Source organism: Electrophorus electricus, chromosome 26, assembly GCF_041902795.1.
Source record: "Electrophorus electricus isolate QZ-2024a chromosome 26, ASM4190279v1, whole genome shotgun sequence".
Classification (NCBI taxonomy): domain Eukaryota; kingdom Metazoa; phylum Chordata; class Actinopteri; order Gymnotiformes; family Gymnotidae; genus Electrophorus; species Electrophorus electricus.
Genome location: NC_137522.1, coordinates 2,061,305 through 2,078,136, shown reverse-complemented (window position 1 = coordinate 2,078,136; position 16,832 = coordinate 2,061,305). Strand labels below are relative to the sequence as shown.

The 16,832-nt window shown below is 44.1% G+C and overlaps 1 protein-coding gene across 2 annotated transcripts in view; it reads left to right on the top strand.

The window, feature by feature from the left end:
• The window catches only part of naaladl2 (N-acetylated alpha-linked acidic dipeptidase like 2), a 163,004-nt gene that overhangs the window by 72,737 nt on the left and 73,435 nt on the right, over nt 1-16,832 (top strand). For both annotated transcript variants that reach the window (XM_026997094.3, XM_081708448.1), the window contains exon 5: nt 4,957-5,107. In XM_026997094.3, the coding sequence (XP_026852895.3) occupies nt 4,957-5,107 (151 nt within the window). The remainder of the gene's footprint in view (nt 1-4,956; nt 5,108-16,832) is intronic.

Genomic DNA, 16,832 nt, shown 5'->3' with positions numbered 1-16,832 from the left:
TGTTGTTTGAATTCGTTGTTGTTGTGCTATCTGTAGACGAGAGGAGAATGGGTTCATGCTTGGAGTCTTGGGTCCTCTCAGATTTCTTCATGCTCTTGGGAGTTTTTCCCTACTGTGACCCCTGTCTTGCTCACTGGGGGCTTGGAAACAGACATCTGGGAAGCTGCTTAGTGACAACGGCTCAGTTGTTGTAAAAAGCGCTCTCTCTCTCATCCCTCCTTCTAATATATATATATATATATATATATATATATATATATATATATATATATATATATATATATATACACATACATTTTGATTGATTGAATAATTGAAATGCACAAGTATTAATTTAGCCAAAACCCCTTATTTAGCGCACCATGCATATGGTAGTACTCATATTGGTTAGTACATCTATTCAGGGCTTTAACAGTGTGAATGTGCCTGTCGTGGATAAATGGCAGAGGAAATATTGACCAGCTGGGCGTTTTGTTCCTGCCTTGGATTCGAAGCGTGCGTCTGCATCCCTAAGGTCACACTTGTTTGTGAAGGGTTATTGATTTTCTTTAAAGTGAGTGTTTTCATGTAGATCAAACTTTTGACTGCACCTCCTTGAAGAAATGGACAGAACATGATACTTCTCAGTCATTTAGCTGAATTTACAGGAGCTAAACAGCCCTGACCACATTTTGTTCTTTAAAAAGAATTGTATAGTCTGGGGAAGTTCTGATCACAGCCTTAAATTTCAGCAAGATATTGTAAGATATAGTAAGCTTTATCTAGAAGGTTATATGAACATTTGAACATCTGTGTAAAAGCCACAGAAACAGTTACATTATAATTAATGCTACAGCACTTTTCATGTAAGTACACAAATAAAACTGAATTAAAAGCTCATATACTGTGATTTAGCTAGCTTTTAGGGTATAGCTACTCTATTATTATATACACATCCATTTCTGTTTTAGTTCTGTGTACTGAAAGGTTAGTGTTGGGGTTATCGTTGTAATATTTGAGTTAATGCTAACTTGTCTTGTTCTTGTATCTGTCTGTGCGTGCGTATATCCAGCTAAAACCTATCCTTTGGTTAACTCAACTGAATGCAGAATACAGACAGGATGCAGTGTTGGGTTTCTCATAACTGACTGAAATCTATGGCATCACATTAACTAGAGCCACACCTCATACCAATTAAAGCGATCAGTCAGATTGATCGGTACTTATCCCTGCACATTCCGCTTGTGTCTTTTTCGAGCCCCTTACCACGGGTGCGTGAAAGAGTCACGCACGAGTCTTTCATTCCTTGCTTGAGGATGCCAGATCGACACGCACAGCATGCGTGACTCTGATGTAGGTGAGCTCATATTATAGGACTTTAAAAGCCTTCACAGAGAACTGTGAATTTTAAGTAAGACATCTTTTGTGTGTGTGTGTTGGTGAAAAGGGAGTCTGTTGTGTTTAAACGCTGCTCTTTTGAAGATCGGCTTATTAGCTCAATAGCCTAAAGTCACACAAGTGTGGATTTATTTATTTTTTTTGACTTAGTTTTACATATTTAAGATTATTGCTCATGCAATAAAATGCGAGTTTTAAGGCTATTTTTATATTTTTATTTAATATCTAAATTTGAATGAACGCCACTTTATTGAATTCCGCATACTCCTAAAGAGGTAGGCAGGTTACTCGCAACACTAACCACACCCTATGAATTCCCTATAGAATATATAGAATTCAAGTAACCTGTTGTTACAAAAGACTTTTTTAGCATAGTAAATTCATCTTTTATTTGTTTATTGTTTTTTTTTCTCTTTCTGTGATGCTTTCAGTCTAAAATAAAATGATAACATCATAAAATGAAAGCTTGAAATTTGTACAGATGACCAACAGAAATCCAGTGCAGGAGCTGTCAGCAACAGAACCTAATGACAGTAAACACAAAAGTTAGTACTGTTCATATTGTAAACGGCTAATATGACGGAGGTGACTGAGTCCTCACAAATCTACGTGTGTAGAAGTTAAGAAAGTATGAGGAAAGTGGGTCATGACCAGAAAGGCAGCGGACTGTTTACATCACGGAGAAATGGTGTTGCTGTTCACGTTGAGTCCATCTGCAGCATTTGAATCTAAATGTTGCGTAGTGGTATCATGGCACTGAGAGAGGGACTGCTTCACAGTACAACATTAACAGATAACAGTAATAACATTATTATTCATGATTACTCATTAATACTGTTAATGAGTAATGTTTAAATGTTAAATAGAAAATGACAGTAGCCAGCTACCCCTGTGTTTATTAGTACACAAGCGCACTAGTCCATCAGATCAGGTTCCTGAGTTATCAGCAGACATCAATGTTTTTCCAATAACTTACCTCTTGCTATGTAACAAGTGAACAATCCAATTTCATGAAATCTGTTATTTTGCCTGAATGCTTGAATACCAGATGAGCCATTTCCTCATTCTGCCTGAGTACTGTGGCCACTTCTGGGTTGTGCTTTGTAGGTTGTAAGGAAATATCAAACGCTGCGTGGATTTTTGTTTTTTTCTGCAAAAGGCATGACGTTCATGCCGGTTGGCATCAAAAGCATGGCGTTAGTGCCGGTTGGCATCGAGTATGAAGACTCTGAACCAAGGCATTAGTGTTTGTGGCTCAGAGCTGTTACAGAAATACCCACAAGATCCTGATCAAAATCTTCAAAGAACCTCCATACGATAGCAGAGATTTACAGCGCTGATTTCACATTCTCTTTTATAGATCTCTCTCTCTCACACACACACACACACACACGCACGCGTGCTAGCTCATAGGACGCGCTGCTGTGCATATTCTCCACTGGCTTTGGCCTTGTCAGTCCTCACTAGATGTTGAAGGTAAATGTGTTCTTTTAATTCAGACGCTGCTCTAGTCCTGTAGAGCTAAAGCCTCCCAGAGGTTCCTGTTCAAAGTGTTGCATCTGAAAGGGAGCTAGGTGACCTGGATCTCCCACTCACTCTGCAGGACAGTAGATCTCCGTCAGCAAGTGGTGGAATTACTGCTGCCATACAGAGTAGCATGGCACACAATGAACAGCACATCTGTAAAGAACACACCTCTGTAAAGAACCATCTACACACATCTGTAAAGAACACACACCAGTAAACAGACATCTGTAAAGAACAGCACATCTGTAAAGAACACATCCGTCTGTAAACACACATCTGTAAACAACACATCTGTAAAGAACATGCATCTGTAATGAACAGCACATCTGTAAAGAACACACCTCTGTAAGGAACCATCTACACACATCTGTAAAGAACACACACCAGTAAACACACATCTGTAAAGAACAGCACATCTGTAAAGAACACATCCATCTGTAAAGAACACATCTGTAAAGTGTGATGGCCCGAGTGCTGCAGGGCAAGCAGCGGGACACACAGACCTCTCTCGATGGAGACAGACATTTATTAGATGAAACACGAATGATAAATACAGTGGTACTCACATAAATGAAGCAGTGTGAGCACAAGTAAGATCACAGGCACAATGAGCATCAAAGGCTGATAAAGAGGCACACACCAACAGGGGTTTAAATACATACACAAACAACAGTGAACCAGGTGCAGGTGTGTGCTAACAAGCAGACGTGGTTACAAACAAGACAGTCAGTGAACTCCCACGGCACGCGGCGGGCCATACCACGTGATCAGTGGGAAGGGGAATGTGGGAAGAACGTACGTTTAAAGATCACACATCTGTAAAGAGCACACATCTGTAACAAACACACACATCTGTAAAGAACACTCAACTGTAAACACTCATCTGTAAAGAACACACTCAACTGTAAAGAACACAATGCTTCTCACTTCTACCCTTGAGTTTTCATTGGTTCTTAAAATCCCAACATGTCAGCTCTTATTCCGTTTAATGGAGGAATACTGCTGGAATACTGGAGGTATACACCTCAGAACACGATCTGGCTCTCGCTTCAGTCTCTGTAGGAAATCAACTTTCGTTGACTGTATGTGTGTGAGCTTGACAAAAAGATTTGGCCCAGTTATGCATCACCCCATGACTGTGTAGCTGCTTGTAAAGCGTGGGGGTAAGGGGGAGGGGGTGGTGAGTAGCGCGTGGGGGTGGCAGAGCGGGAGCGTGTGTGTTGTGTGAGGCCAACGATGTTGCCAAGTGGACTGGCGCATGGAGCTCTTCTGCTGGGCACGCAGGCGTGCACCCATGTCCTGCAGAGGGACTCAGTCCCTCCCGATTGTAAATACTTTTAACTGCTGGTTCTTCCTTCTCTCCCACATATGGATCAAGTGTCAGTCTTGACCCCCAGGTTTAACCCACATTAATGAAAATATACTCTCTGTCAGCCACTCTGGGTCCCTCATTTTTCCTTGAATAAGCAAACACTGAAATAAAAGACATGTGGGTACATTTCTGTGTTACAGCTCCACCCTCAGGTTAGCGAGTGCAGTGTTTCTGTGTGTGTGTTTCTGTGTGCGTGCATGTTTATGTCTGCGTGCACATATGTTTGTGTGTGTGTGTGTATGTGCGTGTGTGTGTGCGTGTTTGTGTGAATATGTGTGTGTGTGTGTGTGTGTGTGTGTGTGCGTGCGTGTTTGTGTGAATGTGCATGTGTGCGTGTGCGTGTGCGCGTGCGTGTGCGGGTGCGTGTGCGTGGATGCGTGTGTGTGCATATGTGTGTGTGGATGCGTGTGTGTGCATATGTGTGTGTGGATGCGTGTGTGTGCATATGTGTGTGTGTGTGTGTGTGTGTGTGTGTGTGTGTGTGCGTGCGTGTTTGTGTGAATATGCATGTGTGTGTGTGTGTGTGTGTGAGTGCGTGCATGCGTGTGTGTGTGAATGTGTGTGTGTGTGTGTGTGTGTGCATGTATTTGTGCACGTGTACACATTCCCCTGCATGCTTATGTAACTTCATGTGCGTGCTGAGTCTTTTTCATGCTGAACTCTTTGTCTCTTCCCGACAGCTTTCCCGCCTGGCCGAGCTGGGCTTCGGAGCATCCTTGTTCTACGTGGATCCCTGTGATGTTCCCCTGGATCAGGCCACAGAGCACCAAGCATTTGGGGTGACCCTAAACCCCGGAGGTGACCCCTCTACCCCGGACCTCCCCAGCAGCCGTGAGTCTGGCCCCCAGCCATGACATGCCATGGGTCTTACCTAACACTGACATTTATTCGCATGTCTGTGCTCTCTGTCCTGCTGTCTGCAGTCAGTTGGGTGTCTTCCTCCCAATCGGAAAGTCAAACGTAAGATGCAGTGCTCTGTGATATAGGACTACCTGGTTAGACAAGTGTAAGAAGGGTGTAGCGGAAAGAGAGAGAGAGAGAGAGAAAAGAGGGACTGATAACACACAGTTGAATTGATGTTTTTGCTTTGTTTGGTTTGAAATGCTGGCAAGAAAATATAGAAATCTCTGTCTCGTTACAGAAGATTCAGTATTTCACTCTTGTTACCACAAAGCTGATTTCACAATATTCAATAAGTCATCTTTGCTGTAGTTACTATGCTCTTTCCTCTGAGTAGTGTAATGATGGCTCTTCAATGTGTAAGCCAACCACAAGTCACTGGAAGAATAACAAAATCCACTTTTGCTGAGCCAAGTGTTCATTATAAACGCCCCCAGCCTGACCTTGAAGTCCTTGTACATCATACTGGTTTGAGATCAGTGCTGACCAGCCTGGTCTAGAAGTACCTCTACAAATGAGCATTTTGCCTACTGTAGCAAGCCTTCAGCACACTGAACCTCAGGACCTGACCAGGTCGGACCAGGACCGGACCAGGACTGGGCCATCTTGCTCAGTATCGCTCTACTCCTGCTCACTCTTCTGCAGAACCGGCATTTTCCTGTGTAGATTTGGATTTTACATTTTGTGTGTATCGGCTACAAACATTATTTTCTTTCTTTAATTTTCCTCTTTTACCTCAGGTGTTCTCTCCATGGTAATCTGATTGTTCAGCTCTGGCAGTCTGTATAACTCTGGCATGCGCTTGCTTGTGTAGCTGTTTGTAGTTGTGATCTAATCTCGCATTTGTTGACCTCAGGTCTCTGATCAGCAGGTGGTCCGTCATTGTTTTCAAATTTGATTTTGTGCTTTTTCAGTGATGATATTGCTCTTAACGCATGCAGAGTAATCACAACATAACCTCACTTCTGCAGGCTATGCTAATTCTGTGCTCCAGTTTAAATAAAAGGCCATCATCGGTTGTGGATATTTTTAAAGCATTAGCCTGTATTTTGTACATTTTGCATTTGGCCTGAATTTAATTTTAATATCTTACTGGTAGATGCTTTAATTAATGCGGATTATTGAAATTTATAGTCTACTGCAATTGATAGTCTCCGGTAATTTATGTCCTACGGTGTGCAGCCTTGAAGATGACAGTGGAGTGGGTCTCACCGCTGCTGTCTGTGGTGCTGAAGTGGTCTCACCGCTGCTGTCCGTGGTGCTGTAGCGGTCTCACCACTGCTGTCCGTGGTGCAGAAGTCGAGCCTGGTGTATTTAACACAATCGCCCCTGATAGCAGACCTCGCGGGCTCCCCGGCCGACCCTGGCACAGAGCAGTTTGGGATCGCTGGGACGTGTCATTACTGGAGTGATAGCAGGGGCCTATAACAGGTTAAGGAGTGCGGGCACCGTGGAGGCAGAAAAGCAGATGTCTTAGCAGATGTTCTGTGACTGCCCCTTCTACAGCAAAAAGCCCAACGCCAGGAATTCAGAGAGAGCTCAGTGCACTCATCGAACGCTGAGTGCCCATCCAGAGGTGCATGCATTACTCTCCCCTGGTGGAATATGGCCCCTGCATTTGTTCTGCATGACAATGAGAGAAGTCTGGGGTCTGTGTCGTGCTCAGAGCAGCAGAGGTCGATGGTGTGTTGCGTGGCCATTTTCGTGCGCACCGTGCTGTGGATTAGATTGCCTCGTATTGCACAAATAATTTAAAACATGAACCTCTGCTGACACTGCAGACATTAATGCAGTTTCTGTGTTTCTTTTTTTGCTCCAAGTGAGTTGCACTGGATCATGCAGATAGACTGAAAGCACAAGATTATCATTAAAAAACCATGCGCCGAATCCTACAGGCATAGATCTTTTTGGGGGGGGTGGGGGGTGGGGTTGGTTTTGGTTTGGCTTTTTGCGGTGTTTTGCTGATCGTTTCCAAAGCCGTTATAAAAGCTTCACAATATTTGTAGAGAAAAGGGAAGGGAAAGGCAAACAACTTCCCATTGCACAAACCAAAACGCCCCCACGTGAAATGGACATGCAGCGTGCGTACCGCAGACCAGCGTGGCTGCACACAAGAGGACTCTAATTTAACATTCGTCGTTGCACCGGGCGCTTTGAGCGTGAATGCGGCATATTTAACCACGAGCACTGGACAAAAGCTGTTATTCAACGCTTTAAAAAAAAAAAACGTGACACTACGCAGATTCCCGCTGCTCTTTTTCTGTTTAGCAACGCCCCCCCCCGCACACACACACACACACACACACACACACACACACACAGGTTCTGCGTGTCTGGGTGACGCTTTCTCTGTGCTCTTGGAATGACTGGGCGTACAGTAGCAGCAGTGCTGTTTGATGGGCTTTAATGAAACCCTAGCAGATTGTCATGGTGCCTGCTGGAACAGATGACGCTTCATCAGGGCCGAAGCGCGTCGATTCTTTATTCCCGGCTGAGCGGGAAGGTTCTTAGTCCCGCCGAGGACGCAGAAAAAGCAAACATTTGGGTGGGAAACTAAACAAAGTCTTGGTTTTTCTTCCTGTCTCTTTCTTGCTTTGTGTGCTGCGTCTCGATGGCTTTCCGATCGCGCACAATTATAAACCCTTTGTGTTCGTCGGGGACGGCTGCGGACTTAAAATGAAACCATTTCATATTAAATCGTTCTTTCTTTTATTAGTCTGCCATGGTGGGCAGGGATCCTGGATTGCATAATTGCATTAACCTTTAAAGCAGTACTGTCTTTGCCTGCTTTCTCTTGACGCATATGCGGAAGCGATAGCCGAGAATATGTGTGCAACTTCAAACAATTTTTACATGTTAATTTCAAGTTACTGACAGGTGGGTCTATTCACATGGAAAGAATTGTATCCCCTGGGTTATTTAGAAACCTTGTTGAAGTCAAAGGAAGCCTTTGAATAGAAATTTAGTCATTTGCATATTTATTTAAATGCACCATAGCTACGGGACCCATGACTGTAATGAACAAACGCATACCACCGCTGTCTGGAATCTAGTTGTCCTCCGTGCAATGTCACTCACTGTCATCACAATATGTCTTATCTTTTCCCATGTTCCTCTGGGCATGTCCTGTCTCTCTCCGTCTCCCTCGTCTCATTCACGTCTCTCATCACCATCCCAGAATGATTTGAGAAGGCCCTAGATACACAAGTCAAAGTCAATACACGTAAATAATAACTCATGGCGGCCTATTTAAAGTGGCCCCATGTCAAGGTTGTCTGTAAATCGGTATAAATTCAGCAGGACGTGGGCGTGTGGCTTTTCTTTTTTGAGATGCTCGGCCTCGTTACGCCTAATTACCAATTATAGTTAGTAAGAAATCTCTGAGCACAGTATCCTCACTGCTTTCCTTTGCTTTTGATGGGTTTTACATTCATTCATTAATGCTTCCTCCACGTGTAGTAAGTGTTTACAAATCCTGTGTCACATCCAGGACACTTTTGCTGTATACTAAATCCTACACATAAAGACGTGTTTGACAAGAGATGACCAGTCTTTATGGAGAGTGTTTAATGTCATCTTTGTAGGTGCTTGGTGTGAATTCATCATAAGATCTGTGCACACATGTTAATTTATTACATGTTACATGTGCACATGTTGGCATATTACATGTTACATGCGCACATTAGCTTATTGTTTTCCATTTAATAGTTTCCAACGTGATTAGATTGAAAGACTCACCATTTTTGTTTGTGTATTTACATTAGACCTCCCAGTTTGCTTTCCTCTGTGCTAAAGACCCAGCCAAGAACAGGAAAAAGGCATCCAGGAACAGGTGAAAAGCATCGTAGAACAGTGTTAAAGAATTCAGGGTCAGGGGGAAAGCATCCAGGAACAGGGGAAAGGCATCCTAGAACAGGAGGAAACAATCTAGAATCAGGTGAAAAGCGTCCAGGATTAAATTATTGTGCAGCATGTGATTATTGCAACAGTGGTGATCATGATTTACTTTAAAGTGAACAACCGAAATAGATACAAGAACATAAAATGACAGTGCAAAGCAAACTGATACAAATGACTTGCTTTATTTACATTTGCGGTGTTTGTTGGATGCGCTTATTCAGAGCAACTTAAACATTTGTCAGACTGACAGTATGTGAGCGCCCTGGGAAATGCGCTGCCCTCTGTTTTACTAGCACCATGTACAGGTACAAGAACTCCCATTTAACACCAGTTACTGTTTGCAAACAGACAGAGCAAAAGTAGCTTGTAATTACATGAAAAAGTCACAAAGTCACACTGAACTCCTGAGATTTCCGGAGAGTGCTGGTTTTGGGAATAACAGAGTATGCCTTCACAGATCCCTGCAGTCTCTCCTCACTCTATTTCTCTGGCTTTGTGCTCTGGACTGGGGTGAGTGTCCCAGCTGTGCCCAGTGCATCTACAAAGCACTCCAAGGACTTAATCATGTATGTTACTCTGATGTGGTGGGTTTGAACTGCAGCTACGCAATGTGCATTCTGAAAATGTATTATCCTGCATAACAAAGGTCACTACAGTGACGTTGCGGCTCGTGGCACCATTTCTGTGGTGGATCATACAGCACTGAGGATGATAGCTACCTGTTCTGAGTACCTAGCCTAGGAGCAAGTTTTATTTTTTAGCTACCCATAGCATTTTAGGACAGTAATTGAATTTCTGAGTTGATGTTATTTAGTTCATATCTGTCAGCTGAACTGAAGGAATTTGCTCTGCCTCCAGCTTCTTGCTGTTAACCAGTGAGCATTTGGGATGCATTCAGGTTGAAAATTGCTTGAGAATTGCTTAAAAATTGCTCTTGACAGACATGCAAATAGCATACACTGTACTTCAGTGTGTCAGCCACAGAGTGGAGAACACGATGGAGACGCTGTGGGTTCCTGCCGATGCTACAGCTCCTTAACAATGTGGCGGGCGTTTATTTAAACGATGACGACCGTAGCAATGGAGGAGTCACCATGTCACTTCCCTGATTTCCTGGGGTGGAGGAGGGGTGTCCAGGAGTCAGGTGCCAAACGTTTTAAATCAAATGCAGGATGTAGTCGGCTATGACACGTTCAAGCAGACAAAGCAGGTGTTTGTGATACATAAACAGCAGAACGCCGAATCATGACCAACCAAAAATGGCTGGCTGTCAGTTCTATCCAACATTTTTATTTCTTGGTCATGATTTATTTTGGTTTCACTCCATAATATGTCTCTTAGTGGATATTTATTGCTGATAACTCTGCTAATGACTAATGTGCCCTGTACATGGTCAGGTATTCTCTTAAGGGTCAAATCAGGTAGTCAGTTGTGAGTTGTGATCCAACTCTGCTGATATCATTAATTCCCTCTGAAGTACCTGGTTCTGTATCCTATTCATGCTTTTACCTTCAGTGGCTTTATTAAGGAGTGACCTGGTTTGACCAAAGGATTTACTGTGATAAATATATCTTTATTAAATATATCTTTGAGTATATCTTTATTAAATGTGCTCATTGTCTAGTTTGGTGCAGAGACTGTGAATTTAAATGCATAAATAGCTCTCAAGCAGGGCTTGATTTGGTACAAGCTATCTCGGGTAAGCAAAATTCAACTAACCACCACATCTCACCCCCATGTTGTGTGCATGAAGAGGCTCCTCTGTATTACTTCTGTTTCGCTGGTGTGGTGCAGGCTGTCCAGGATTAGGGGCCTAGTTCACATTAACCTTCGTGGCGCCGAGAACTGGAGCAGATTAAATGGCTGTCATTATAATGCAGACTGGAAATAGCACCCGGCCGTGCATCCGGATCCTGGGAATAGTGCAAAGATTTTTCATCTGCGCCCTGGCGCGTGCACACACACATGCACGCACGAGCTCGTGTGCAGGCTCCCACCACCACATCATCGTGCACTAAGCAGCGCTTTAACTCCGCCTCCCCTCTGTTCGTCCATGGCAGATTTATGAGCGGAAGGCGAAAGGAAGGGTTAGCGTTTGTGCTCGCCGTCGTAGTTAAAGTTACTCCCCTTTCTCTACGTACCAGGCCTTTTCCACTGCGGCGCGCTGGGTTCTTGGCCCGGGCTCGGCCGTGCCTGTGGTTCCCACACCATCAGCCGTATTTCCTGGCGGACGTGGCCATGGTTTATCCTAGGCAAAGAGAGAATCATTTTACTTGAAAAGAATTTACTGTGGCGCGTCGGGTCCCCTCTGGTCCTGCATCCGTTCATCTGTCAACATGAGAATTCGGCGGAGATAAAAGTTCGGCGTGGCTACAGGATTTACACCTGTCTCTGAAAGCCAGGACCTGGTGAACAAAGCAGTTTGTGTGTGTCCACGCGTGCGTGCATGCAAAGCAGCGATAAATAGGAGCCATGGCACTGCCTTGATACAGCTTCAACATCAAAGCCCTCAGGTGCTCTCTTAAAATATTCCTGGAGTTTTAACAACAGTGTGGGTATGTTATAGCCTTCTGTGTAGGTGCAATTTATCAAAGCTTTGGATGCCCTGTTTTTGTTTTGTGTGTGTGTGTGTGTGTGTGTGTGTGTGTGTGTGTGTGTATGTGTGTATGTGTATGTGTATGTGTATGTGTGTGTGTATGTGTGTGTATGTGTGTGTGTGTGTGTGTGTGTGTGTGTGTGTGTGTGTGTGTGTGTGTGTGTGTGACTGATTGTGACTGTGACACACCACTACACACAACACACACACTGGAGTGCTCTAGACTCCAGCATGTGTGTGAGAGGTGCTGTGTCCTGCAGCAGTTCTCTACACAAATAATTAATCACCTTAATTGTACACTTTTATTGATTTTTCTCTTAAGACATTTTTTTTATGCTCAGACGAGCGCACTGACCACAGAACTAGCAGAACCTCAGGAGAAACAACACGTGTGCCTCATTTTGTAATTAGCTTCGTTGGTCCACCTTTGATTGCTCTGCAGGGGAAAACAATCCACCGAAGAGAAGCTCTCCACAAAAGCCGGCGCTCGTGTTTTGTCCACCAGTTGTGATTCGCAATGGGTGGAAAATGCTCAGAGATGTGTGGAGCAGCATATGGAGCTTGGGGTTACCCCTCAGGGCTCGGCCAAAGCGTATCTGTAAAACCGAGCTTCTGATTATACCTTTCCCCTGGAGCGTTTGGGTGGTCCGGCTCCAAAACAACATCCTGAACCAACCTTGGCAACAGTTGCTGTTTGCCAGACCCCGGCCTTTGGCCTGATGGAACAGAGAAGACTGAGGGGCACTTCTCAAACAAATCTGAAGAACCCCAAATCACAGCTCAACCTCCAGCAGACCTCATCATTTAGGATTTCACAGTTCACCTGTGCCTTAACACGCTGTTTACCTCACAGTTCACCTGTGTCTTAACACGCTGTTTACCTCACAGTTCACCTGTGTCTTAACACGCTGTTTACCTCACAGTTCACCTGTGCCTTAACACGCTGTTTACCTCACAGTTCACCTGTGCCTTAACACGCTGTTTACCTCACAGTTCACCTGTGCCTTAACACGCTGTTTACCTCACAGTTCACCTGTGCCTTAACACGCTGTTTACCTCACAGTTCACCTGTGTCTTACCACGCTGTTTACCTCACAGTTCACCTGTGCCTTACCACGCTGTTTACCTCACAGTTCACCTGTGCCTCAACACACAAAAATACAAAGAAACTGATATAATAAAAAAAAAAATTAAAAATTAAAAAACAGAAATATGATTAGAAGGAATTGGAATGATTCAAACATAAAGCAAAATAAAGACATTAAATGAAAACAATGAAAAATAGTTTAAAATTCAATCCCTGAAACAGTCATATCAACACGGTCTTCTCTCAGTCCCTGACAGGATATCAGTGTTCGTACAGTCACGAACAGCTACAAACTGCTACAGGAACACAGTCTTCTCTCAGTCCATGAGAGGATATCAGCCTCCTCTCAAGGATTGATGTTGGTCTTGGCGTCAGTCTTAACACCAAACTCTCATGCATGGTTGCAGGTCTCTTTCTGTTCTAACTGAACGAAGCGGCCATAATATGTGCATGGTGTTAATTGGAGTTAATCTAGGATTGACATAGTGGTTGCTGTAGTGAAGTCGATAACAGTGCTGGCTGTTCTGTGGGGGTCTGGGGCTCGATTCCCGTCTGAGTGAGTTCTCCATGCTGTACGAGTCCTTGGGCAAGACTCCTAATACTACACTTGCCTGCCTCTTTAACATGAAAACTGAATTTTGCTCTGACTAAGAGCATCTACCAAATTTGTTAAATGTAGAACGAAACAAATCCAAGGTAATTTGGTTGTTTGGATGTTGGAAGTCTGTTTAAGCTCGCATTTTCAATCGTCGTCTTGGCTTGAAGGAGGGCGCCATAGTGCATGTGACAAATCGCTCATATATCAAAACACGTTAGCCTTATGTCCACAGGCATGGGCTGTGTGCACTGTTATGAGTGTGTGTGTGTGTGTGTGTGTGTGTGTGTGTGTGTGTGTGGTGGGGGGTTCTGGGAGCCTTTCCTGAGCAAACACTCTTCACTTGTGCTGCGATTTATAGCAAACGGCCATGTGATGTGTGTGCTTCCCACACAGAAGACGTGTTGTGACGATATGGAGACCGAGAGTCGCGTTATGCCGTCATTAAAGTGCCATCATCATTAAAAACACATTTGCCATTCCCCAGTCTGCTGGTGCACTCACACTCCGGCCTTGCAGCACAATCAAGAGGAATTTAAAATCCCTGTAACTTTAAGCCTCCTCGACGCCACGTATTATTTTGATCCCTCGGCCCGTGTGTCTGCAGGCGGACGGCCCCGCCGCGGTCCGCTCGCACCGCTGAACGAATCAAACTATCCCAGCAAAACAAACTAGAATGGTCTCTAATGGAAAAACATTTTGAGATTTGACAAGGAGATATACATTCAGCTCTTCTCACCATTATCATTATTATTTTTATATCCTACAACACGCACGCACACAAAACACGCACGCACGCACACTGCAGATGTATTCAGAACATGCGAGGATAGTTCTGTGTACTTCTCAACGTTTCCCTGTTTTGAAAAATGTGTAGCATTGTACTAATGTATAAATGGCTTTGGGTGGTATTATGAGGATAATTGGAATGAGTATCACTCAGCAGAAACCTGCCGCCTGAGTCCCAGCATGAATGGTCGGCTGACAATAGAAGAGCAAGTTTTCTGACTCCTGAATCATTTATCTTAAATGGATCATCTGGAACTTCACTAACAGGGGCTCTCCCTCTCTCTCTCTGCCTCTCTCTCTCTGTCTGTCTCTCTCCCTCCAGACATAAAGCGTTTGCTTATTCACGAGAAGTGAAGTTGAGAAACTCTTGAGTAGTAAAGTTGTGTGCCGAACCTTCTAACATATTCCACTATGTACTTCCGCTCTATTGAGTAAACTGGATACATGCTCACTTACCACCTACGTTATCAGCCCAACCATAGCATACCTTTATCACTTTATGAGTCTGGTTTTATAAGATGTAATATATTAGAAATATATAATAACTTAATGAGGTGCACAATTTATAAAATTGTATTAAATTAAAACACAATTAAACTGTGCCACCCCTTTTATTATAGGTTAGTTTTGATCATAGAATGGTAGTCACCAAAGGAAAACAGACAGACCATTCTCAACTGTCACGATCAGTCCCTCCCAGCTTCCAGGTTCCATGTTTTCCCTGTCTTGTGTTTTTTAGTTCCATTCCATGGTTCCATTTTCTCTGTATATGTATGTACTGTATATATATGTACTCTGTATATGTATATTTGAATCATTGTGTTTAAGTTAGTTCTCCTAGCCTTAGCCCTGAGTTTTCCCGAGTCTTTTGTTATAGGCTGATTCCCCGGCTTGCTTTCGTGTTCTGCTGTTTGTTTAGTCATGTATCCCCTATACTCTCCGTGTCGGCTCTATGACCCTGGACCAATGTAACGACTCTGATTTTGGAATTGCCCCTAATAAATCTTGCTCTACTCCACACGTGTCTGCCTCCTTACCGCTCACCGTTAGATCAACATACTAGTGACACTGTTAACACTACCATGAGTCATAGAACATTCCTTAGTTTTTACATTTAAGTTTATGTTTTTTGCTTGGTTGTATTACAGTTGCATGTACTTAGAGGCCCACAACCAAAACTAGCGCTGAGAGCTCTAAGACCGACTGGTGACTGGCAAAAAACACAATATAAAAAACACAATATAGCATTTCTTTTAAAGTCATATGTATATATGACTTATATATATACACACACATACTGACAGCAAGAGAGTAAAAATTGCATTGAAGTGCACAATAAGGTTTCCATAGGATGTCAAAGCCCCGAGTACTCTGATTACCATGGAAACCACTGTTGCCTTTATCTTGCACATCTTTTCTACGTCTCTCAGCTTTTGGTATTTCTCATTTTTTCGTGCTCCTTCTTCCTGATGTTTTGATCACTCAGGATCACCACATTTGTCGCTATGGCCTACTGTGTCTGGTTTGTTAGCCATTACCCTTTTGACAGTCTGTATTTGGAAGTCCCACAGGATCTCAGCTCGGGCATTCTCCAACACCTTCAGAGGTGTGTCCCACTTTGACCTTGGACCTTCCAGCCCGTACTCAGCACAGATGTTTCTGTACACTATCCCGCCACTTGGTTATGGCGTTCCATGTGCGCTCTGTCTGCTTGCATCCTGCTGTTATGTGCTGGATTGATGGTCTCAGGGGCATCTTTGCACAGCCTGCATCTGGGGTCCTGCCTGGTGTGGTAGATCCAGCCTCTACTGATCTCATGTTCAGAGATTGTTCTGTGCTCCAATGATTAGTGCCTCTGTGCTGTCTTTCAGTCCAGACCTTTTCCAGCCAGTAGGTGTGGACCATGTCAGAGCCTAGGGAGGCCCAATTCTTCATACTCGGAACCATTTCTTGGACATCTGCTAGCGTGATGGTTACTGGACCCTGTTCAGGGAGGTTGCTATGGACAGCTCTCAGGTTCTCTAACCACTGGGCATTGTTGTTGTTGTGTGATACCTACTTCTTCCATAAACCTTTCCAATATTGTTCACTCTCCAGCTTTGGCAGGTCTGTTCTTATGCAGTTACCCTGCCACTGAGAGTACACTTTGGATGGCTCATGGGAGAACATCCTGTTTATTCTCCTACCTTCTACTTTTCTTGTGTAACTCTTTTAGATGGGCAGCCAGAGCTGATAATCTTGTCTTGGCAGTCTCCAAGGCCTCAGGTGTGGAAAGGTGTGGACAGGTATGGACAGGTATGGACAGCTTGTTGCATCTCCAGTATCACTGTTGCCATGGCATATAACAGCTGGTTGGTCTCAGTGATGGTCACTGCAGTGATCGTCTGTAGTGCTGTCATCTGTCTTCCAGCAGCCTTTCGGGTTCTTCACTTGGCCTTGATGGTCTGCCCAGCTTAGCTGTAATCTTCAGTCTCACATCAGCGGCTCTGGTGCATGGACTCGTGCGCGCACAATAAATATATAAGTTGTCCAGGACTCGAGGACTCATTCTGTTGGCAGTGCTGAGATTCATTCTCTCCTTTCCCACGGACTGCTGTCTTCCCAGTGTGGGCTGCCTGCTCTTTGCAACCTCAGACATCAATCACATGGCTCTTCCCTCGGTACAGCACGCTCCTTTCAGCACTGCGGG